The 26,730-nt window shown below is 46.1% G+C and overlaps 1 protein-coding gene across 5 annotated transcripts in view; it reads right to left on the bottom strand.

The window, feature by feature from the left end:
- The window catches only part of LOC144818747 (uncharacterized), a 289,911-nt gene that overhangs the window by 154,320 nt on the left and 108,861 nt on the right, over positions 1-26,730 (bottom strand). The window contains exon 1 of one of the 5 annotated variants that reach the window (XM_078676451.1): positions 18,845-19,100. The exons of the other annotated variants lie outside the window; for them this stretch is intronic. Within the exon in view, the coding sequence (XP_078532577.1) occupies positions 18,845-18,868 (24 nt within the window). The 5' untranslated portion in view covers positions 18,869-19,100. Of the gene's footprint in view, positions 1-18,844; positions 19,101-26,730 lie in introns of those variants that run through there. 5 annotated transcript variants of the gene reach the window in all.

Here is a 26,730-nt window from a genome sequence, read left to right as displayed (position 1 = left end):
TTGTTAAATACCAGTTAGCTACAAGTTGTAAATGAAGCTTAGCATCTCTGTTAATAGATATGAAAGGTAGAGTTTGAAACATAGTACCAAAATTAGCTAGGCGATGCAGAAGGCACATTTTTACACTAGGGGAGGGGTTGATTTGCAGTATCCCACTGTTTCCGCCCCCTGGCTAACTTTTCCAAAGACATTTTCCAGTTGTCTCAGAGCTCAAGAGCATGTGACATTGTCGTTATGTTTATCTCAGAATGAGTATATGCATCATCTTGCTCTGCCCTATGAATCACACTGTCTGCCGGGACCCGTGCGGGTCCTTCCTCGTGTATTGTTACTTACTTTTGAACATGCTAAGCAGAACAAAGGTTTGTATTCCTATTGGGCCTGCTCTGGTTGGTGATGCCACATTTCTAGTAAGCAAGTGATGAGGAATGAAGGAAAGACATGATGTGTAATAAATCTTTGACAGAAGTAAAATAAATATGTAGTAGTGGGCTTACCAATACCCGATTTACAAGTCTTTTGGTAAGTTCAGTAAGACATGTCTTCCCTAAAAATCACTTATCCTTCAAATGACATATGATCTCCAGTGAATTTAAGAAGCAAAATAGTTCAAGGAGAGTATTAAGTATATATCAAAGAAACCGCTTCTGCGAAATTGGGATGGATTACTGATTTGTGGCCGCATATGAACACCACAGATAAAATGCATTTAACTCATGGAGTGCTGTGCACTCCCATTACAACTTGTGCAGTTTCTAATGGTCCATAATACCATTTATCTACGAATTACTTGGGTCTCTTCAAAATGATCAATAGTAGCATGAAATACATTTTAGTGATTAATGATTATGTTTCAAAGTGGGTGGTCCTGAGGCTTGCGCTCCAGATTATGAGAGAAGTGTTTTACAGAGAAGGGTTGCTAGTATCTGTAACCATAGATAAGGGTATATAGATACAAGAATTTCTGAATAAAAGTGGAGTTATTTAAAAAAAGAACACAGCTGTATTTACTACAGCATAACAGCTTAATGGTGTGATTTTACAGAGTGGGATGTGAAGCAGTGCAAACGGCTCTAGTCAGTGGAAAGACTGCCAAGGACCATCTGGTGGAATTGCTGTGGGTTTATCCTAGAAACTAGTACCAGTTGCTTATTATTTGGAATTAATAAAAAACACATACCTAATGCTAACATTAATCTCACATGGTTGAGGAAATTTGATGAGAGAAATGAATGAAAATAGGAAAAATGCTAAAACTATGTTTAGAAGACAGCTTAAAACTAAGACACACTCAAGAAACCATCTGCAAGGACCTCCTGAGGTGGGACAGCAAACTTACCATTCAAACTCTCCACCGACTCCCAGTAGAGGCCAGAATCAAATGTAAAGTCTTATGTAGCATACATTTTTAGAAGTACCACGACAGGTACCTCTGCTTCCACTGGTGCTTCCACTTTTCACCAATATGTTTTTCACCAAGCCCACTAGGTGGAAGAGGGCTCAGACCTCCCTCACACACATACCTCTTCATTGGCTGAGTTGTGCATGTTGGCACGTAAACCTGGTTAGTGATTACAGACCTACATGCTAGCAACAACTATTGATCCTTCTTGCATCAGAAATGAGTCAAGCAGTGAATTGACCCCAATGGATGTCAATCGAAGATGGACTAAACATGGCTGTGCCCGCATGCTGAAAGAGAGGACAAGGCAGAGGGACCTGTAGAAGTGTGACACACATTCTAGTATGTCATTTGAAAGAGTTATTCTGTGGGTTTCATATCCACTGTGCTTTATTCACCATGTGCTCACTGACTAGAGTCCAAACTAGGCTGAGTTTTGATACACTTAATGTCAGTGTTTACTCAAGTTTGATCCTACTGACTAGTTTGGCACGTCAGAAAATACCAGCAAAAGGCTGGATTATTTGGATTACGCGCCCCCATTCCCAAGTACAGCTGGTATGATGGGGGGTGGAGACTCATTCCAGGATAGCATGGATACGTTGTGTGTGGCATTATTCCTACAAGGCTTTCAGAGCTGACATATTTACTTCATCTACAGTAAAGGTTAGTATAGGCTATACATGACCTTCAGTGTTCTCTTATATACTCTTACAGGATCATTATCTATTTTCTGGATGTTGATTGTGCAAGGCTGGAGAAGGTGGACAATGGATAGGGTGAGTTGTTCTTAGATATCATTTATTATAGATGGATGGTGCTTCCCTGCAAGGGTCACACAAGTAGAGAATGGCACAACTTTTATAACTTGCTTTTCAAATATCTACCACACTGTCACGGAGCCTCTTGTATCAGCGTGGAACGGGGCGGGGCCCTTAACTGTTGTTCCTTTCCACCCCGTCCTCAGGAACCCTACGGTCCCTTTAACGCAGCTTGGATCTCACCGGTGGAGGCGGACTCCGCTCCTCTGACGTCGGGCGATTCCGACCTATCAACACCCGGGGGGGCGGATAAAGAAGAGTTCCCGGAACAGCACAGCGCGAAAGCCGGAGAAGGGAGTCGGGAGCTGATCGCCGCTCAAGACGCGTTGCCAGGACGAGAAGCCGACGACTTGCGAGGACGAGAAGCAGACGTGTTGCCAGGACGAGAAGCAGACACATTGCCAGGACGAGAAGCAGACGCGTTGCCAGAACGAGAAGCCGACGACTTGCGAGGACGAGAAGCAGACGTGTTGCCAGGACGAGAAGCAGACGCATTGCCAGGACGAGAAGCAGACGCGTTGCCAGGACGAGAAGCCGACGACTTGCCAGGTCGAGAAGTAGACAAAGGGAATACGCCTGGAGGCCACCGTCACCACGAGCCGCCCTGCCGCACTTCTGGGGAAGTGTGGCTGGACAAGGTACGGGGCCGTTTGAGGGGATTGTTTGTCTCACACGGTGGGAACCGATAAGGGAGGACTGAGGGAGGACCCGGTACCCCCACTGTGGGTCTCACTCCCGGTAATGCTGTTTTCCTTGGGACAAAACGCAGTGAAAAACATTAATTACGTTTGGTGTCGGGCCCCGGTGACTCATCACTCCCCCTTTCCCACCCTCCATATCAACGAAGCACTCGGATGTGACAGTAATGGTCGGTTTGTGTTTTCCTTGTTTTTCATGACGCCGAGATGCAGACCCAAGTCAAGAAGTCCCGGACCAAGTGAAAAGAAACTTGAGGACCTCGCTTCTTGCTCTTCGTTGTGTAGTCAGAGACTGACCGAACTAGCTGTTTCTTTTGTTGATCGTGAAATAAATAACGATCCACTAACTACGAACGACTATTGGCCATTATTATCCTCATAAGACCCCCTCCCTTACACACACTTATTAACCGCATGCGTGCGGCGGTTATTTTTGCGCTGTGCGGATTTTTACTAAAAGCCGCGTTACATGACGAGCTGAGCTCGTCATGAGCATGCGAGTGGCGCAACTCATGACGAGCTCAGCTTGTCATGAGCACGGAAGTGGTTAATATAACCTTGCCCATAGCCTTCAGTTAATCATTGCAAAATAGGGCACAATATGAACTTCAATCTTGTGGGACCATGGATCTTAAAACAATGTGCAAGTTATTGGAGGGCAGAGATTTGAGATAGGTATGAAGATGGCACTCCTCCTACACTGCTAGAGTCTCAATGGTCAGCACTTTGATCACCTTCGAACTAAGCCATGTGTGATGCCAAAAGATCAAGGCAATGTCTATAAAGAACACGAAGGATCAATCCACGAACAAAACTACCATCTTGGTAAAGCAGCAAATACTATATTGAAAATGTTGAGTTCTATTGCAGACTGAAAATAGAAGGGGAACTCTAGAATGATACTTTAGTAATCTGAGGTTTCTAGAAGTCATGTACAGCTTCAATAGTATTACTAACGAACACTGTAAAACACAAAACAACCTACTACAAAGTACGCTTTGAAATAGAGAGATACTTTTTAGTCAAACCAAAAAAATGATGGAAGGCACTATATATGTCCTCTTATGTAGGCTTGCCAACAAAGACATTTTGATGTGTTGGGTTGATTGTTAAAACAAAGGAAGGGTGACATTAGCCAAACTATATATCTTAGATTTGGTAAAACCCATCTTAGGTTGAATGAAACAAAAAAAAGCACCAAAATGATGCTACACCTCTATGAAAACCAGCAGCTTATGCAGGTGGAGTCTGGAGTGGTTGAGTTATAAAGAAGAGAAAGGCTTCGGAATTTCACACAGAGAAATTGGGCAATTTAAAAGGGGTGGGCCCCTAGGTTATTACATCAATATCCCAATTAGGGCAAGAAATGGAAACTTTGTGCGCCGCTACCATCATAGATTGCAGTGGTGAATAAGAATGTTTGGCCTCTTTAGTAACTACAAAGAAATCATCTGTCTATCTTGACCATGCAATAAATACCAAAGGAGGGAGTGGAGAGAGGGTGTCCTACACGAACACCTAGGGTGGATTCGACCTCCCCAAACAATTATTTATAAACAAAAGGATCCACCCAAGGGAGATTGCGATGGATGATGATTGATCATGGGTCAGGTGTGTTTCCTACATTGGTGGGAAGCACATCATGTTTCTTAAATACCCCTCACACACCAAAAGGGCCCTTGGTCATGCATCATCATAGGGGTCTTCGCGTCCCTCTACGGAACGCGGCGTGCTACTACCAGCCTCGGTGCCGGTATTATTAAAAATGTGTGAGGCAGAGTCGTGAGGGGGACGATCATGCGAGGTAGTATCCTGGTATATAGTGCAATTAGCACGGGTCCCTATTGTTTTAAAGGCTCATGATGCCACTGGCGCCAGCACTGCAAATTGAAATTAAGGAATTACCTTTTTCACAAATCAGATTGAGACTATTGTGTCGCACTTTGTAGCTTTTATCAACTGTCTACACATGATAATTTTTTGTTGACATTGTCACACAATTCATGTGAGTGGGTAGGGATCTGTGTACCCGTCCTGAAGAAGCAGCAGCACGCTTCGAAACATGTTGACACACACAGGAGGTCTTGTACATTAATAGAACACACCTCTGCCTCACACATTTTTTATATTACCAGCACCGAGGCATATTAAAATGTTTCTACTCCACAAGTGCTAGGTATTTTTTAACATTCACTGATCATTCACTCCTGACCCTACCACTCACCCTCTCTCACACTACACATAGTGGCAACACCAGTGCTCCTGCGTATCCGATGGTAGTAGCACACTGCGTTCCATAGAGGGACGCGAAGACCGCTATGATGCAGCATGACACCAAAGGACCTTTCCCACCAATGTAGGAAACACACCTGACCCATGAACAATCATCATCTATCGCAATCTCCCTTGTGTACCTTGAGCATGCAGCCCAGGGAATCAATCCGAAGGCTCACGTATGAAATCTTGACCACATTAATAATTAAATAAATTCCATAAATTCATATTTCTCTTCCACCCATTACACTTGATGATGCTAATGAAGTTGAAAGAGGCAATCTGGCTTCAACTGGATTTCAGAGAGCAACGGCCAGAGGTGTTTGTGGAGGAGGGAAATTGAGTTGCTTTGCTTACTTGCTTATCATCATATATTTGAGGCAAAAAATTGAAGACTAGAACATGTGCTCAAGATTATGTGTCCGAAAGGATTAATGGTTAAAGTAAGCAAATTCAAGATGTGGGTAAACTCTAGGTGTTACATGGGCCATCTAATCAGAAGACGACGTTAGGTCAAAGTCAGGTTCTGTGAAAACAGATGTGTTTCTTCACCAGCAGAAAAGAAAACTGAAGACTGAAGTCTTTCAATCACTTGCGTTCTTTCCAAATTTATGTCAGCAAAATAGCATTTTAATCTGCTTCTTAATAAAGAATGTCTGGTATGAGTGACAAACATTCCAAAAATGATGACACAACATTGACAAACTGCCATGTCATGGGTGTCTGTGTTCAATATTTCCATAGGTTTTATAAGTATGCCTTATCATGATCCCTCACGTAAGGGTATGTGAACTTAAAAGGAACATCGTAATCGACACTGGATACACTGTGAATGCCCTAGCAGGGTGGTCAAGTCAAACTGTAGGGGCAGGCGAGTACAAAAGAATTTACATTGTGTTCCATGCATGAATCAGAGCACAATGAACTCTTTGCTAAGAAAATAAGCCTGCAGAAAGCTCACAGGCTGACAAACTGTTTTTTTCTGGACATTTTGTAGTATTGTTTACACATTAATAATGGAGAACAAACTTTTAAAAAGCCTGATGTACAGTAGAATCATAGTTCGCACCACTCCCTACCTGACTAGGTGAGCATGTCTACCAGGTCCCAGCGGCATGTCGGTCCACTGCCTGTCACACATTTCATTGTCAAATGAAGTACAGAAGGTGGAGGAAGAGATCAATGATGTGTACACCAACCCTTCTCGGAGTAGCTTGCCCAAAGTAGGACAGTGGGCAGGGCTCTGTTAGCATAACAGCAAAGGTGCCAAAACCCGCAAAGGAGCAGCCAATCATTATGCAAAGCAATAAAAATGCATGCATGACAGAAAAATACTATTCACACAGACCACATTACAAAGCCATACCCGTCCAACGATACCCAGCCCATGCCATATATCACTACCAGACTCATAAACTGCATTGGCACTTACCAGGGGCATGAAGCACTATGCAAATGCAACCATAACACTGTAGGGACACTGGGTAATGAACAGAGAAACATTAGTAGATGTTTATGTATCAAGACTTGGAGGCTGTAGATGAGGGATGTACTTATCAGGACAAGTTACTTCACATCTCACAGTAAATTCACAATCCCAGTGGATTAAGTGGGCCGTAGACCATTGATATCATATTGGGACAAGGAACAGAAAATGATATGGTGCTATCAGTCATCTCTACACAGAATAGCCAGAAGAGCAAAATGTCTGGTGTGGATCAAAATACCTTTGAAAGGGGCAAAGAGGGGGTACCCCACTGGTTTCAGCAAGATCACAAATGGCCTGAAAGAAGATACAGCACAAAAGAAATGGCTAGCTACATCTCCTCTACTTTCAACTGTAACAACAGGTTGTGTTCCCTACCCATTCATGCATCCTGCGTACAGCTCTCTCAAGAGAAGTGCAGCCCTTGCAATAGCTGCAGATCACTCTCTGCTAGCATTATGGGTTGTCTATCCTTATCAAAGAATCTGGAACCCTGCTAGAATGATGGGGAAATCGGTTACCGTGAGACTGCACTGGTCTTGTGAACCTGGTTCTCGGTTTACCTTTTTTTACCTGAAGTTGAAGCTCAAGCCAAACCTGGAGAGTAAAGACACGTCCGGGACAGGGTCCGGTTGGTGGCCTTCTTTAGGAGTCAGGCACACGGGATGCATGAGAAAGAAAGCCTACTGTTGCTCTGACCACAGAATGATTCAGACTGTTTAGTGGGTCGAGTTCCTCCCCTAAATAACCTCAAGAACGATCAGCAGCAGCTGCCCCGGCATTTAAACATACTGGGAGGGGATAGGCACAACATTGGAAGGGTTCAGCTGGAACTAAACATACTGGGAGGGGATAAGCACAACATTGGAAGGGTTCAGCTGGAACTGACGCCAAAGTTTGTAATCTTTGGGGTGTGGGCCCAACAGATCACACGAGATACCAAAAATTACTGATAAATATGGGATGCATGGGTGCAAAATGTGATATAGCACAAAGGTGGGGTTCTGGGACTCACAGACACAGGGTAATTAGGAAACAGTAATGGATTGTGTAAGGTTATGGGAAAAAATCTGTAAAGCACGAGGGTGTATGAAGCGGGAGGGAACTGAGGGGTGAGGGTGGCGGAATAGGTAGAGGGGGGCTTGAAGACGGCCGCTCCAGCCATCCTTGATATCAGACTAGGAGGCCATGCACATTGCTGATTGGCATGCGGACAAATAACGCATCCGGAACAGAGGAAACTATAGCGGAGATTGTATCTAATACTGTAGACCAAGCGCATAAAGGCTGTCATATTATGTATGTTTATTGCTGGTTGCTAGAGCATTTGAAACCAATAAAAATATTATTGGAAATAAAAGAAGGATCAGCATCTTGGAACCCTGCCATTAGTGCTGCTGACACCCAGTCGGACCTAAGAACCATCGCTGTGAGACAGAGGTCGTTTTTTATTGCCTCTTGCAATGTTTACTTTTAGAGAGAACCCCAGGGCTACTGCACCTGAGACAGTTACGAATTAAGACTAGAGCTCATGATGCTCTTGAATGAACATGTGTATGTCAATGGGCTGAACAGGTGCTCGGCCTTCCATTTGGCCTACTGGTCCCTTTTTTCCTCCAATACTCATGTGTTTGTGGGCCTTCTTGTGCTTTTCCCATTGCAGACTACTACCAACAACAGGACTGAGTGGTCACTTCACCTGCAGACCTTCTACAAAGACATTTTCCGTTTGTTGAGACCCAGACTAGCACCATACACTTCCACCACAGAAAGTATTGATTCCTTGAGACCGGGCATCTCTGCTTAAACCATCAAACATGTATGGGACACCCCCAACCGCTGCAGCAACCCCTTATTACCCAGAACTCTGCTCACCAGAGACTAACCTTGGAGTATCAAAAAACGGATGGTACTATTGTGCACCCACCAAATTCAAAGTACAACTAAACAGATAAACTCACAAAACATTCTGCAGTGAGTGTGCAGGCTAGCAAGGAGTGAACAAACGGCATTTCAAGATACTGAGCATGCAGAATTTCCTGTGTCCTCTTAGGCCCAGATGTAGGTGGCCTATTACCGGTCGGTAACGGCCGATTTCGGCCGTTACCAACCGGTATTTGTGATTTGGCATGTAGGGGGCATTTTATTTACAGAATCGGTATATTTCCCGATTCGGTAAATTTACCGAATCGGTAAAATTCGGTATTTACCATTCGGTAATTTGCTAATACCTACATCTGGGCCTTAGTGCCGACTCCGAGATGGAGCAGCAACTACTGCAGTTTATCCACAGTGTGTAGAAATGTATTTAACTAGCAAATTATCACATTTCACTTAGCTACTAAACCTTACTTGAATACAACTCCAACTCTTTTATATAGATGTAGCATCGACTAGATAACCAATTAATTGCATTTGTTCAGTGTTATTTGTACATGAGCTTTCAAACGTACATCATGGCAATCCAATAGTAAGTTTTGAATGTTTGGCCTTGTCACACCTTGAAATACAAAGCCTAAAAATGAGGCACCTGGGATTTTAGTAAGCTTACAAAAGTACCTAGTACAAGAGGATTCCGAATCAATAGACAGTACTTGTCACAACTACTGCCCACTTACCCGTGCCAAGAGGTCTATATGACCTTCAGACATGGCCTAACAGTCGTTTGCCAAAATGCTTGTACAAATCAAACTGATGTTTGCATGCCATGTTAAAATATATGTCAAGCGAAAATTATTTTCAGTCAATTCTTAAAGCCGTGAAAGTATGAGTGGATTACTCAAAACAAAAGAAATGAAGTTCGTCATAATTCCTTCCTAATATTTACTCTAGGAATATCTTTATGCAGCCAGAAAAACACGAGATCAGAAGTAAACCCAGTATCTATCTGAGATGGAATTTTACTTATCCCAAAATTATGTTTAAATAGAGGAGCCAAGGCTCTGTTAAAAAAGTGTCTTGCGGATGTATTTCACAGAGGTCATCTCAGGGTATATGCATTCACTGACCACACTCAAAATACTATCTTGTCAACATAAGATGGTGTTGAGACCAGGTTTTTAAACTACCTAAGAGACTCAATCAGCAGATGTAGCACTGAACATACATTAATTTTTAATGGAATCGCCCCAAAGATACGATGAAAGAGATAAAGTAATCACCTGTCCCATGCTCAAGTACTTAATAACTCAAGAGGGGGGCTTGACACCAAGCATTGGGGGGCTTGACACCAAGCATTAGCGAAACTCCACAATACCTTTCAGGCTGCCAGGCGTGGTGCTGCTGGAGGCGGAGCCCCTGTGGGTGTACCGCGCCGGTCTCCCTCCGCCGTTGTTCTCGGAGCAGCCGCTGAGAGGGGGGGACCGAGAGGGTTGAAAAAACTACCCTTCCCAGCTGCCCCGTGACCAGGAAGACACCGCGGGACCAGAGAGCGCGCCTGCCTGCCGGCGCATAAATCTGATCAGCCCTACCCGCGTCGCGGGAGCGCCGGGCGAAGCCCGGGCAAAGGGCGGGCCCTCTACGGCCCTCCGAGGCCAAACGAGGCCGGGCTGGGCCATACCATCAATCTCTGTCCTCCTGCCAGGATTCGTAACACTGAAGGTACTGTTTGGTTTACCATTAAGGCACGTGGGGAGACGGAAGTGGCATTTTCCCTCGCACCCGAACTTAACTGATATAAACCTATTGGTCATTACTAGGTTCACTTAGGAGAGGGGTGCGACCCGTGTGTATTGTCGTATTGTTGTAGTGCTGACCAACCGACTGTGAAAGCATGAGGAAGGGGACCAAAATAAACAGAATGCCTACCTTGAGATCCAACACTAGACAGAAAGTCGATCCACCACGACCAACTTTAACTGCGATATAGATAAAATGCTGCAACAGACTATCGGGGTCGTGGCAACCGCTATCCAAAACACCGAAAGGCGACTGTCGATAGCATCTACAGTGGCTATTCAGGACACAGAGGATGGTCCGGTGATAACTTTAATAGATGAACCGGATACAAGTTTTTCGTTAACATCCTCATTTGCAGACCTCCCATGTGCACAGCCAAACAAAGACACGCCCATAAACACAGCTAGAGAGGCAGATTCTGTAACTCGAGAGCAGACACCTCGAGCTGCCCCACAAACTAGAAACCCAGGTAAAACTGCCCAGAGGTCTAGGAAGAACAGTGCTGGCAAGCAGATTAGCAAAAAGGGGGGGATCGATCATTCAAAGCCCAATCACAATCTTAAACCCCAATGGCCAACACCTCACTTGGCATACCCTGTTGGGTAGCCAGTATGGTGTCAGATCTCAAGACGGAATTGGAGGAGACAATTAGCGCGCAGCTTAAGCCCCTAATGTAGAAATTGGACAGACTAACATCGGTAATAAACAACAGAGTGTTAGGTCCCACTAGACCGGTGACACAAGCATCAACTGTAATACCAGACAATCAGGATAAGGCTGGACGAGGGGCTGAAAAGTGTGACAATAACGGCAAGACAGCGCCTGATAAAAACTCTACTAAACAAAATAAAAGCGATGCCCTACTAAATAAAACGCCGGCAAAAACTCATGATCATCCACCCCCTAGCGCAAATGGCACAGCCCCGAAGGCAAGTAACAAGCAAGGTAAGAGCTCCCCATCACTAGGCAAGGATACCGAAAGTAACGCAAAAATAGGGAACTCCACTAAAGCGAAGACCCCTATACCGATACCTGCAGCAAGGGATAAAATGGGAGTGCGGTTCCTCTCGATTAATCTACCGCCGGAAGCACTACCATATGTAGTTGTGTTAACGGGTGTACCGCCCCTAAAGGAAGGAAAAAGAGAGAATGAAGTAGAGCTGAGGAACAAGTGCGTACAATGGTTAAGATCTAACCAGCCACTACCTTTGCATATGTCTGGGGAAATACTGTCCGTCAGAAGGGGGCAATGGATAGGAAATGGCGCGAAAACTATCACGGGGGATGTTATCACAATTAACTTCAGAGATACCTCTGTAGTCACCCATATTTGTAACTCTCCCTCGGTGGGATCACATACCAACATACACCCCTTACCTTTATCTTATTTCTATCCCTTGCCATCTTTACATAGACCTATTCAACCAAACAGGGCTCGAGCAAACATAACCCCACATTCCTCGGGGCCATATAGAGCAGACAACTGGCAGACTCCATGGCAGGCTTTCCCCCTTTACAATCCTCTAGCAGCAATGCATGCACACTGGAATAGGTACTCTGCCTTAGATAATCTCGATTGACTTGAATGGAATAGTAACTGCCAACTTCATTCGATCAAGGGTAGTTTAGTGGAAAGAACCCAAGATATAGAGCGCTCGCCACTTACTACCCCAGTAGAGATAGGCAGTGCCTTGAGGGTACCCACCGGTGAATCAAGAGTACTTGATACAAAGGACACATTAAGGTTTGGGCAGATAAGCGAGCCAAGGAATGGACTCTTGCCAGATAAGATGGACACCTCAGTGGCAGGGGGGAGGCACTAGCCAGCAGTAATAGGGTGGCTGGCTCAAACAAGGTTGAGTCCGACTCTGGCATAAGAGTTATATCCTGGAATATTGCAGGGGTGGCAGCCAAATATAATGTGAAGGAGTGGAGAGCTTTCATAACCAGTTTCAACATCATCTGCCTCCAGGAGACCTGGGCTGTTGAACCCAATCAGTTTTTATTGGAAGGGTTCAAAAGTTTTGAGGTCCCCGCAGTAAGGGCGCCTTCCGGAAGAGCTATTGGCGGCCTCATCACATATGTAGATCTTCGGATCCAGGGGGATTGGACGAATCTGAGCTGGGACTCCACAAACATGCAAGCGATTGGCTTCTCCCACAAGGGCCTAAAAATCACCCTGATAAATTGGTACAATGCAGTGGGACCAGGTGGCAGAAATAATACTATGAAAGAACTAGATGACCACCTCAAAAACATGCCCTCAACCAATTATGCTAAGGGGTCACCATATACCATTCTAGCAGGAGATTTTAACTGCCACCTTTGTGAAAAACTAAGACCAATAAACAAGGATTGGTCACGATGTATGAACTTAAAGGGGCCACATTTTGCTCACACCATTGAAGGCAAGGAGATGGAGAAATTTATAAAGAGGCATAACCTATCATTTATAATTAGGGCTCCCGGTTTTCCGTTTTTACGGATTTTTACATATAAATACAGACGGAAAACAAGTTTTCCTTTATCTGTATTTATATATAAAAAATGGGAAAATACTAGTATATTTTGCTGTGCTGCCGTCTGGTGTCTCCCCTACCTTAGAGGGTTAAGATGTGACAGCTTCCCATGCGCACACAGAGCTGCCAGCCGCACCCGAGTACTTCACAGGTCTTTGAAAGACCATTTATTTGTTAATGAGGCTGCTTTGTTATTTCACCCCTTTTACAGCCCCTGCCAGAGTCAGATTAGGACGGACTCCGCTCCCTGATGGAATTAGCAGGTCTGGAAAGCAGCTACCTCTGGGGATGCAGAGCCGGTGCTTGACACGTGGAAATAAAAAGTGCGCCCCCTCCCCCCTTTCTAGACGGCAAGCTACAACTGTTCTTCCCATCTTGTGGTCCCTCTACAGCTGATCACTTTCCCACTCGTGTGGGTACATCAGCTACCCTGTTCTGTGGTGTGCTATCCGTGAGAGCAGCAGTCACTGGCTTGTGTGTAATGCGACTGCAATCAATATGTGACTAGCTCTACTAGGACTCGTTTTGTGAGGTGCACGGATTAGCAATGTAAATATGACGGCCCGGTACTACACTACACACCTTGTGGAAAGCAGAAACCCTTTGTATAAGTAGGTGTGTGATTTGGGGGTGATGGCCTAGCTGGAAAGTGATCCACTGGGGAATCGACATCATAGACATTCCACAGGTTATGATGGGCACTGGGGAAAATGCTTTGTCGGCTGGTTCAACAGGATTGCCCAGTCAATATGATATGTGAGGGGAACCCCCGAGGGAGAATGGAAGTGGTGAAGCAAGGGGTGGTGGTTGAGGGAGCGTTGGAGGAGGTAGAAGAGGAGAGAGAAGTCGAGGCTCAATGTTTCTTGAGCTTGAGAACTGGGAGACACGATTTTGTTCTTAATGTTACATGACGTTCTGTATGTGGAAAATCACTTTTAAAAAGTGTGTATTTTACAATTAACTATGTACATCACACACCGTGCCATTTTATTTTTTAAACGCTTTCATAATATCTTAAAATGTTTGTTGCATTCCAACAGGCAGGCTGCATGAAGCGAAATTAAATGTTTCATTAAACAACACAGAGTGCATGTGCATTAAATAATTAAAAATTATTCTAAAGCGTGTCACACTTGACGTGCACTGTGTGCGCCAACCTGCAGTGCCAGGAGTGTATTAAACAAAAAACGAATTATCACACTGAACACAGCTCTGCACGTTTGTATCATGGGAATTCAAGCCAATAGGCTTAAATCTTTTAAACAGGAACAAAGAGTGGGGGTTAAGTTCTACCCAACAGCAATCATCTTCCTTTCTCCCCAAGCAGGAATCTAATGACCCAGCATGACCTGTGTCCTGCCTGCCTCTAGGCCTTCAACAGAGATCACAGATTGGGGCTTATTTACAAGCTCCTTGCTTTGCAGTGTCAATTTAAATAAATGTGGAAAAATACTAGCTGTAGCGTCATCTTTTGCTTGTGGCAAAAATAAATGTGGATAAATACAGAAAAAATGTTCGAAAAATAAATATGGATAAATACAGACGGAAATGGCAAAAAAATAAATACCATAAAACCGGGAGCCCTATTTATAATGGATTTAATAACGATAGGCATTACAAAGCAACCTAACCCAACTTATAAAGGTTGGGGTTGCCACTCCTACATAGATTTTGTCATGATGTCCCCAACACTCAAAAAATGGATTATAAATTTTGAAATCGTAACTAGCCCTTTTAGCGATCATAATCCACTGGTATTGGATCTCAAAGGTATGAACCTCAGAACGGCAGAGGGTGTACCCGAGGCCATAGAACAGACGACAGCTCAAGGAAGAAGGCTGAAGTGGGCTAAGATCAATGGAGAAACGTTTTATTTTAACCTTGTAACGAAGGGCCAAAAACAAATACAAGTATGCCTGGATGAAAATGTGGGTGGATTAACTGTGGTTAGGGCCTTTGAAGAAATCGCCCAACTCGTAGATACTTTACTGAAATCCTCCCCTCGAAAAGGAACTACAGGGTCCTTGACCCCACGTTGGTTTGATCACGACTGCACCAAGGCACTGAAAGATCTTAAGAAATGCCTCACTGACAAACCAAAGGACAAGGCCAAAATAGCAGGGAGCAGATCCAATTACAAAAAAGCCCTGAAAATGTGCAAAAAAAACCTACAAAACCAAGCATGGGAGGATTTAAGGGAAGCAGCAGAGAGGGGCGACATGACGGCTTTTTGGAGAGTTATAAATGACCCATGTTTTAAAGATCCAAGGGGGCCAGACATAGTGAATGCCATTCTCCCTAATCAATGGTATAATCACTATTGTGATCTTTATAACCACATTGGAATAGCATCACAAGAAGAAGGTGTAAAACCAGCAGTATCCATAAGTTTAGAATTCTCGCTGGGTGAAATAAAATCAGCTATCCAAGGACTCTCAAAAACCAAAGCACCAGGCCCCGACGGTATCCCCCCTGATCTCTACCTGAGCAACACTGACTTATGGGCACCTATACTTACTAGAGTTTTGAACAAGGCAGTAGTGGCAGGACTGCCCCGTTCTTGGTCCTCGGCAACCATCGTCCCAATTCACAAAAAGGGCAGCCGTGGCGACCCTCAATGTTACCGCCCCATCTCATTGATAGACGTCACGGCCAAAGTTCTGGGACGAGTGATTTTAAATCGTTTACAAGTCTGGGCAGAGGACAATCACATTTTAACAGATGTACAGTATGGGTTCAGAGAAGGGAGATCCACAACAGACCAATGTCTAAACCTGTATCTCCTCACCACCAAATACACCATTGCCGCCAAGGGGACCATTCACATGGGGTTTATGGATCTCTCGGCGGCCTTTGATCGTGTCAACAGACAGAAGTTATGGGTCCTGATGACCTCCCTGGGGGTGGATCATGGATTAGTGGACACCTTGAAGGCATTACACTGGGAGACCAGAGCTGCAGTTTGTTACAATAAAGAAGGAATGAAGACTGAGCCATTCCCCTGCACAAGTGGCGTGCGACAGGGCTGCATTTTAGCCCCTTTTTTATTTTCTTTATATATTAACAATTTGGATCAAGATCTTATAAAGTTGGGAGTGGATTCCCCCAAGATTGGCGAGCGCTCGGTGCCCGTCCTTTTGTACGCGGACGACGCGGTGCTGCTAGCCCGCACTCCATTGGGTCTGCAAAAGTTAATAGATGGTTTTGTTAATTTTATGAACTCATTGGACCTTTCAGCAAATCTGGACAAATCTTTTGTTATGTCTATAGGCCTAAACTCAAAAAAGCCCTTTTCGCATAGCATAGGGTCACACAGGTTAGGAAGAGTCAAGTCCTTCTCTTACCTAGGTGTTCTCTTTGACGAGAAATTGGAATTCAAGAACCTGGCGGAAAAACACGCAACCAAACTGGTGGCCTCAACGGGCGCCATAATGGCCTATGGAAGGAGGCTAGGAAGATGGTCACCAGAACAGATACTGAACGTCTATAGGGCGGTCTCCTGCGCTAAGGTGTCATATGGAGCAGAAGTCTGGGGTTGCAAAACTAATCAAGTTTACCAGATACAAGCTGAGGAAAATACATTTTTCAAAAAATTACTAAAGGTTCCTCAAAGCACCCCCTCACACATAACACATATGGAATTGGGCGAGCCATATATTGAGGACAAAATTATGGTTCGACCCATCCTGGCCTGGATTAAGATTTGGACAAACCCCGAGGCCAGCCTCAGCAGACAGATCATCCAGGATTGCTTGAGCCGGGATAGAGGGGGGCAGATTCCATGGCTCAAATATGTAAAGGACACCATGGAATGTATTGGCTGTAAGAACCTGTTCTTTGAGCCGGAGTTGATGACCGCCCAGAATAAAACTCTGGCCAAAAACTTATTCAGTACATGGGTAACAGCCAGAAGGGCCCACGCTGAAAATAGGAAAACATCCGTGGTGGCTCACGGCTTATTAACAAGCACAATATACAGAATGGAACCATACCTAGCGGTAATGTACAATGCGCAGGAAAGATTTTATATGACTAGGTTCCATCTGAATCTTCTTCACCATTTATTGGCCGTGCCTGCAGGATTTACACGTACGGTAGAGCTGAAGGGTACCTGCGGCTGCGACACTAGGTCTCCGCAGGATACCCTTCACTTTGTTTTATTATGGCCTTTTTATTCAGACCCTAGAAGAAAGTTTTTAGTTAGGATTCTGAAAAACCAAAGACTGAAACATGCTAAAGTAGCCCTTCTTTTTTTACAAAAAGCCCCAGATCCATATACTTTGTTATGTGTTATAAGCTTCATTAAGGTTGCCATAAGACTTAGGAATACCAGGGAAACAACTGTCCACTCCACCATTTCATAGACTGAACCAATGCCAGTATAAGACCTCTATTGATGAATGTTGAATGATGTATTGTTCTCCTTTTTTAAATCTATTTTTTAATCGGATTTTTTAAAACTGTTATTTAAAACGCTTTTAAACATTGTATGTATGTATTTTCATGCTCTTTAATGGTACTTTTTAAGTACCGAATAAAGAAATTTGATTTGATTTGAACTCAAGAGAGCTTAGCAGCCACGAGATGGTAACGTCTGATTGAACTGATAACTACTTTGTCCAATGTTTGGAAGTTTGTATTTATTTTCGAATAGTGAAAACTGAAAATTAAAATTGTATATTGCAGAATCAGTACTTTGGTTTATTATTGCTTTGTGGTAATGGATCACACTTTCACTGCTGATTTTTGGATGCTCAACTGTTTACACTTGTTCTACTTTTTATAGAATATCGCATGCTGATTACACAGTGCTTGAATGTCTATAAACGAATAAAGGATTGTTATCAAATGAAACAGAGCTTAAGGGAAATGCTCTTCTTTAAAAGAGGGCCACTGATTGTGGCTCAAGTTCCAGCACATCAACACACAGAGTTGTCGGCCAGACTCTCAAAAAACGTATTGACCCACAAGTAAACAATGTTTGCTGTCAAGAGTTGTGTTCCAGTGTGAAGTATTTCTTTTAATAATTATCTGCGATGTTTTTGTTGTGCATAGACCAGGAGGAGCAGGCGTCTTAGCCCTGACTATGAGTAGCTCTTCATCATCATCATCAACTAAAGCAATATATGGCAGCATCACCCCATCACTAAGTGGTGAAGGTGACATTGCACATATTAGGTCAACTGATTATGGTACATTAGCAGCACAAGTACTGCAACCGAAGCATGACTACATAGCTGTCCATCAACACTAAAGAGCGCAGCAAGATGTTAAAATGTGAGCTATAGAGCTCACCAAAGTGTGCACCTATTCTGTTTAACAGACAAAGCCAAAATATTCTGAATTTCTTGTCCTTGATTATCAGAAAGTAACCAAACTACGTTCTCCTTGGTAGATTAAACTTTATTTTGATTTAAATGGCTTCCAAATGTGTCTCTAGGACGTTGCAGCGATGTAAAGACGAGGCATGTTTATTCAAATTAGAACATATTACATTGCTACCAAGGTTTGAAGTGCGGCTGGTCCTGCCGGGTCCGGGTACTGGCCCTTCAAAAAACAGGTGCTGTAGCCTAAATACCTATTTTGAGACCTCCAATCAAAATAAAATTCGACTGACAGCTAGAAACCAAAGGTACGCGACCAGTGGAAAGCACGCTACAATCATATATATATATATGTGATGCACTGCCGAGGTTGTAACACAACGAGATGGGGCCATACGTATAAAAGTCTTTTTTTTTTTTTAAAGAGACGAAAATAGTTACATTTAGGATCGTTTTTTTCTGCTTTACAGCATTTTCGGCAGTAGTCTGGAAGGGGTTTTATTTGCTTGTTTTACGTTACAAAAATATCGACTCACTAGCCCATCGCCTGCCCCGGTGTTTTAAGAGTACACAGGACAGCGCTTGGCACGTCGTTTCTGAAGTTATTATGTTAAAGCTTCTACGCACATCAATCACACTTACCTCATCTGAATCTTGGCCGTTCATTTCTCTCTTGTTTATTGGAATTTTCAAGATGAATTTCAGAGCGTCCCCTGAACCGTATAACGGATTAGGAGGAGCACTCACCTAGTACGAACACGGAGAAAGTAAACAACTAGGCTAGGCAGACAAACTCGAAAAACTCCGCCTCTATAATTATCCGGAAAGTAACGGGCTCTTCCACCTGCCAGCTCCGACCTATTGTGCATCTCCTGCATCTCATTCAGTCAGGAATTAACCGGGCACTTTCGGAGCAGAGATGATGCTCTAGCGCGCATGCTCAGTGTAACACTTTCAACCTGAACATGCGTAGTGGCAATATGGTGCATCATTGCACTTATCGGCGAGAAGTTCGGTGTTCTCGTTTATTACAGCGACAGCACGCAATATTTAGCGTTGGTTGGCCTTAACTCCGTAGGAGACATCTGGATAGGGTCTTTTTCCCTGCATTAGTTAACTTAGTAGAGGCGATGCCGATGCAAGATTTCTGAAACTTTGAGCCAGAGTGACCAGGTTTTCCGAACAAAGAACCGTGACGGCCATTGCATTGAGATAGAGCTAAATGTTGATACTGCACTGACCAGTGCCAAAATTTAGCCCTATTTCTAGTTCAGTGACTTCTCCGATATATTATGTACTGTGTGTGGACAGCTTATGGAACTCCCACAGAATGCGGCCAAGGAACTCTCTATTTTCATGCAACTGAAGCATGAAATTAAAGATTTCCTTAGCCATGCTGCAGTGTGTTGTAAGGGGAGCTTTGTGATTCTGGACTCAAGTGTTAAGCTCTGCAGGGGGGGGGTTCACCCCCATTAAATCATGGTGTGTTGCCTGAAGTCACAGCAGGAGAGTCTTTTAAACAAAACTCTGTACACGGTGTCATAAGATGGCCGGTGTGAACGTGAGCCTACTGAGCAGTGATAAATGTGCACGCAGCACGCTCACTCGACCCTCTCTCAAACCCAGGAAATGTATCTGTTTTTGTAACAAATGTCGGGACATGGGGCAGTATTCGAAACACCGGGACTGTCTAGACAAATCCCGGACCTCTGGCCACCCTACCCCTAGGGCAGGCCCTGGACAGCATACAATGCATGTAGAAAGTAGGAATGTACTTTTAAGTTTGACTTATCCATAGCTGCCAAGGTTCCAGATTACTACGTGTGACATTTTCGTCATTTCAGTGTATTTATGAGTGCCATTCAACGACTATGAGTGACACATTCTCGCAAGCAAAATCAAGTAATGAAGACGAGGGGAACATATATGGAAGGATATATGGAAGGGCACTCATCTAGTATCCGTGTGAGCTGATCGTACAGTAAAATAATTGTGTAACAGAGCAGTATATTTTGTTTGATCTGGAGGGGCACAAACTGAGGATTGAAAACGTACTACAGCAGTTGGGGTTGGGTTTGCTAATAAGAATACATTTCTAACCAAATTAATCCCTTTTAGCAACATTAGGTTCTGTGATGTGCATGAAGCACGTTCTTTGCAGCAGGCACATTAACCCTTTACTCTACTGGTGAGTCAGTTTGCACTGGGCAAATCTCTGATCCCTCCCAGGAGGAACATTAAACCCCACGTTCTTTTTTGACTTACTGGAGTCGGTGCTGGGAAAATAATTTCTGCTGCTCGGCCTGTACACTGTAGCTGCAGCCTGTGGGGTCACTCTCACAGCAGACAGCTGCTTAGACTGTGGGCAGTGCTGTGATGTGCTAGAGACAGTAGCCAGTCCGAAGAGAGCAGGCCAGCACAGTGACCTAGATGATTCTGACGCTCTTCTCAGCATACCATAGAGTTCTGCGTTGCATCTAATCTGCAGCAGTAGTTTGTGATTTTTTTAAGGCAGGAACAGCATGCCTTTTTTCAGAGAAGGGTCTAAATTTTCTACATCCGTTTAAATGCGTAGTTCATTCATGGTTAAGCATTACTCTGCCTCTTCGGAACGGATTAATTAGGGAGAATGGTATCCTGCCTCAAAGCCTATTTTGCCCATGTCAGCTGTGTGTGTCTCTTCTACTGTTCAACATTTTTTTATATCTGCGTAACAGAACTACCTCGAATCCCAGTCAACCCGATTTCCTTTTGTAATAACTATAGTAGCTGATCCCAGCACCTTTAGGCTTCTGCAACAGTGGGAAAGAAAGTGTGAACAATGTACGTTATGATCCTTTACAAGAATCTCTTATTGATTGTTCTATGTTCCCCCTCCCCTCTTCCAGCAGGGGAAGGGGCACGTGTCAAGGAGGACTCCCTTGTCCTTCAATTTAATTCTGGTTGCAGAAATTCCTGGTGGCCCAGCTGGTTGCAATAAGATTTTGAAATTGAAAATATTCCGTCTGCGCCGACTGGAGCCTTTCAGTCCCTGACACAAGCAAAACGTCTTCCTTTAGCAGCACTACCACTATATGGACTGCCTGGCTCTAGCAAACTATGCTGTGTTCAGCAGGCCATACGGCGGCACGCACGTGCGTGCTATAAGGACCAATTAGTGCCGGGGGAGGTTGGCAGGTAAGCCTACCTACGAAGTAATACAAGCAAAACACCGTCCAATCAGGATGAACCATCCAAACATAGCAGAACTCGCATAGGGTTCTGTGCCCCGTCTGCTTTGTGTTTCTGAAACCTAACGAAATATCAGACTCTACGAACCTCAAATAACGGTCATACACTCAGTTTTTAAGTACGCTGATTTGCGTGACAATCATTTCACATGTGGTAATGCAGTAATTTATTTATTTATTTATTTTGAAAGTTTAATATAGCGCAAACATGACCACCGAGGGTATCAGAGCGCTTTACAGATTATGCATCACAATGGATATAATCAAACATACAGAATCAGCAAGGTAACAAAATCAGAGTCTAATTGAGAAACATTATCCTAAGGAAAAATAAACACAAAACAATTGTCAGCTCAACAAGGACCAAATCTAGAAAGGTCCAAGAAGAATTGTGAACCAAGTGGTTGGGCCGTAGTCAGCAGGTATGGACCAAAAACAAATAAAGGAGCCATGTTAAAGAAGAAATTTCTTCAACAGGAGTCCTTTAACTTCTTTTTTGAAGAAGACAGTGGAGGGGTTCACCCTGACTTCGGGTGGAAGGGAGTTCCAAATCCTCGGCGCCATCCCTGAGAAGGTTCAGTTGTAGGTCTTTTTTTTCTTGAATTTTTGTGGTTTTAGCAAAAGGGTGCTGGCACTTCTGGAGGCTCTGGAACCGCAGGAGAGCTCCAGTGTCCGAGCGAGGTACAGCGGGGTCATGAATGATACCCAGAGAAGATGCTGAGTCCACAAGGTGTGGTCTACAGTTAAGAGCAGTCAGCTGGTTCAGCCATTACTCCATGACAGGAGATTGTTTGTGGGGTGAGATCAATAAGAATTCCGTTTTAAGAGCATTTAACTTTAGGTGATTACTTGTCAACTAGCATTGTGTTTCCAGCACGACTGAGTTGAGGGTCTGAATGTCTTCGGGAGAGGCGATCTTCAGGTATAGTTGGGTATCATCCGCATACATATGATAATGAATGCTGGATGATTTTAGAATTTCGGTCAGAGGCTCCATGAACAGGTTAAAGAGGGTGGGGGACAGTGCTGAACCTTGGGGAACCCCCAAGGTGACCGGTGCAGGATGAGACACGGAGTGGTTCACCTTGAAGCTTCGGGTTCTGTTGTGAAGGAATAAAGAGAACCAGTTTAAAACCTGCCAAGAGGGGGCGTGGCCAAGTTGGCGGCGTGAGAGGATGCATTCTTCTGAGCTCCCGCCGTCGACCTTCCTCAGCACGGGCTCCGGCCTCACGGAGCCCCTTATCAGCGACCCCATCAGCCTGCCGGGTGTCCCCTGTGATACGGGTGACCGGCGGGGGCATTTCTTGAGTGCAGGGAGCGCCTATATTGCCAGTCGCCGACGTGCCTGTGGCGCGGCCTACGTTCGCGGCCGGCCCTGGGGGAGGAGCGGACGTTTGGAGAGGCAGCGGCCGAGCCGGAGGCTCGAGGTCTGGAGCAGCCCTCCACTGGGTCCGGTGAGTCCTCGGCGGGTCTGACCCGCGCCTATCTCAGCGCGAGGCATAGGCGGCCCCACCGCCCAATTGCTGCTGCGGACCCGCCACCCGGACGAGAGAGTGGTGGCTGGTTGTGGAGCCCGCCGGGCCAGAGAGGTGAGGAGGCAGGGACGGCGGCCGCATGCGGAGGCCCGCGCTGAACACAGAGGCCCACACGGAGGACAGTGAGATCCCCGGCGGGGTCCGGGAGTTGTCCGGGGGAGTCTTTCCAGGAGCACCGGGGCTGGGAGCCCGAGGCTTGAGACCTTTAAGAGCAGTCTGGGTCGGCTACGGCGGGCCCGGCCCACGCACGCCCATAATATCTACCACCGATTTGGCTGTGGACCCCGGACTGGGCCGCGCCTGAGGTGAAAGAGGGCCTGTGGTGGAGGCAGCAGAGTTGAGTAGCGAGCGGCGAAAGCACCTATGGGCGCCGTGGTCGGTACGACCCCAGGAGTGGAGTGAGGACTGGGCCGTGGTGGATGGTGGATGAGACACGGACCATACCCGGAGCGGACAGAGCCTTTTTGAACCTGGGGGAGTCTGGCTGACGGGGCTCACGGCCAAAGGAGGTGTAGATCTAGCGCGATCCTCTGGGACGAGGGTCCGGTTTGGCGCCATTTTCCTGAGCGGTGGGTGTCGGCTGTTGGTACGCGGCTTAGCAGCTGGTGCAGCCTACTCATAGAGCTTTCGGGTTGTCCACATGCCCGAAATCGGACTTGGTGACTTTCACGAAGGAGAGCCTGTTGCCACGTGGCGGCCATGTTGACGGGATCAAGGGTCTGTAAGGACAAGACGGTGAAAGAGATGTTCGCCAAGGCCCAATCGCCCTCAACGGCTAAGGACGCTTCGAGCACTGGCCCGCGACGGGGCGCGCCGGAGATGGAAGGCTCAGAACCCATCACGAAGGCCTTCCTTGAGTCCCTCTTTACGTCTTTAAGGGAGGACATCCACACCCTCAAAAAAGAATTCACAGATGAGATTCGAGCAGTGCGGTCGGATTTGGACGGCGTTGGGGAACGAGTGGCAGAGCTCGAGATGAAACAGGACAATCGCGATGTCGAATAGGAGGCGCTCCAGCTGGAAATTATACGATTGCACGACCAACTGGTGAATCTTCAGGCACACCTGGAAGTTTTAGAAAATCGCTCCAGGCGGCACAACATACGTATTCGGGGAGTGGCTCGCTCGGACGCAGACAAAGACCTTTTCAAATTCACCAGGGAGCTCTTCAACCATGTCATGGGCCGGCCGGAGGAAACAGCACTCCCGATCGACAGGGCGCACAGGGTTGGACCCCAGCGAACTGGGGCGGCCTTTCCCGCAGACATTCTGGTGTGCGTCCAGGACTTCCGCACTAAGGAGGATATCCTTCAGAAGGCGAGGCAGATGCACCCCATCTCCTTTCATGGCCACTCCCCAACACTATTCCAGGTTCTTTCGGCACTTACTTTGCAGAAACGCCGCTGCTTCAAACTGGTCACGAGCTATCTCCAGCAGCAAGCTATACCTTACAGTTGGGGGCACCCGTTCAGGATCGTGTTCAAACTGAACTACAAACCTTACCAACTCCGCTCTCTAAAAGAAGCCTGCCAGGTGCTGGGCATAGATCTGCCGAAAGAGGAGGATGAGCAGCCGCCATGCCAGGGAGGAGCGGGAGAATCCTTGTCTCAATGGCGCCAACAACGGAGTAGGCGCCGAGGCAAGAAACCCCCGAAGACGGAGATCGTAAATGGCCGCAGGGCGGCGGTGGAAGCAGTAGCTACAGACTTAACTTTGCAGCAGCCGGGCTGACTTTCCGTTCAGGACTTGCATTGCTGGGGGTCTACTGTGTTCTTTTGGAGGTCGACGGAGGGGGGGACGGGAGAGAGACTTGACTTCATATTCCCCGTAATACTTTGTGACCAGTCATCTGTGAGAGATGATGGACAATTGTGTTGTTCTATTTTTTTTTGTCCTCAAGTTGGTAGTTCAGGGGCATTGACGAGGGGGTGGGGATGGGAGGGAGGGGTGTTGGGGCCAGAAGGGGGGTAGAGACAGGTATGCATGACTTTGCAGGGGGAAGGGAGGGGTTCTAGGTCCTAGGGGGTCCACTGCGGAAGGACGACAAGAGTTTCCAGAGTATTAGGGCAGGTCGCACCAGGTTACGACTCGGGCCGATGGGTGAGCCATTCATGAGAGGCGGTACAGTTTCAATGGTTGGCCTCGGGAGTGTGGAGCGGTCAAGGGTGAGAATGAATCATGGCCCCTACTGAATTACGCATCCTCTCCCTGAATGTGAGAGGACTCAACAACCCGATCAAGCGGAGAGCTGTCCTCTCATGCCTCGAACACGCGCAGGCTGATATTTGTCTCCTACAAGAGACGCATTTACTACATAAGGACTGCTCGAGGATGAGGGTGCGTAGTTTCCCACAGCAATTTTTTTAGTCCGCTTCGAATAAAAAAGCCGGGGTCGCGATCTTAGTTGCGTAGCGGTTTAGAGGGCAAGTGCTACGGAAGGGAGCGGAGATAAAGGGGAGGTTGCTATCTTACCATTTTTCTTTGGGAGGGTCCGAATTCACGATCTGCTCGGTTTATGCCCCTAATGAGGGTCAGGAAAGGTTCTTTCACGAGGCGCTCAGCGTAGTTGCAGCTTCCGAAGATAGACACATCCTCATTGGCGGGGACCTCAACCTGGTACTAGACAACACTTTGGATAGATCAGCGCAGCACACCACACAGGATGGGACTCTCTCCGAAGGGGGACTGACGAGACTTGGGGAACTAGGTATGATAGACCTCTGGCGCAGCTTCCACCCAGGTACTAGAGCATACTCATATTTCTCGAGCGCACACCGCACATACGCAAGGTAGGATTACTTTTTAGCTTCTACCTCTTTCCAGGCTCTGACATCCACTGTGGATATAAGGGTTGCGTCCCTCTCTGATCATGCCCCTGTTTCCGCGACATTCCTTTTTCCCCCGGTGCTGCGACCTTCTCGCTGCTGGCGACTCCGCGACATGCTATTACACCGCAAAGACGTAATTGAGAAGATAATAGGCGCGATAAAAGACTACTTGCTCCATAACACCACCTCTGATACTTCCCCGGCGACACACTGGGCGGCTTTGAAGGCAGTGCTTAGGGGAGAGTTTATAGCTTTATCTGCGGCAGAGAACAGAGCGAGGGCAGAGAAAAGAGACAAGCTTACACAAAAGGTTAAGGAACTAGAATGCATGCACCAAAGGACATGTGCCCCTAGGATTTGGAGGCAACTGACAACGGTTAGGAAACAGCTGCGTGCGCTGGACCAAGATAGGGCGGAATTCGCTGCTTTGAGGGTGCGTCACATGTACTACACTGGGGGGGACAGATGCGGATGCTTACTGGGACGAGCGCTTCGAGAGACGCGGCAGCGTCACACGGTGAAGGAAATCAGGAAATCGGACGGACGTCTGGCAACAGGGGATGGTGAGATTGCAGCCGCTTTCAGTGACTTCTATACTTCCCTGTATGCGGGGTCCACGCTAGACCTGGCAGCGAGCGAGGCCTTCCTGGATTCTTCCCAACTCCCGGTGCTTACACCAGATCAAGCTGCGGCCTTGGAACGCAACATCAGGCCCGAGGAAGTTATCTCAGCCATCTCCAAGCTCAAGCTGGGAAAGGCCCCGGGGCCTGACGGCTTCACGGCCATTTTTTATAAAACATTTTGCGCACAGGTAGCGCCGTTGCTTACTACTCTCTTTAACTCCCTTTCGGAACCGGGCGCGATCTCGGAGGATCTTTTGGATGCCACCATTTCTGTGATCCCCAAACCCGGGAAGGATCACTCGACGTGCACAG

This window comes from Lissotriton helveticus, chromosome 2_1 (genome assembly GCF_964261635.1).
Source record: "Lissotriton helveticus chromosome 2_1, aLisHel1.1, whole genome shotgun sequence".
In the NCBI taxonomy this organism is placed as follows: domain Eukaryota; kingdom Metazoa; phylum Chordata; class Amphibia; order Caudata; family Salamandridae; genus Lissotriton; species Lissotriton helveticus.
Note: the sequence above shows the minus strand (reverse complement) of the source record. Positions and strands in the feature narration are given on the sequence as shown.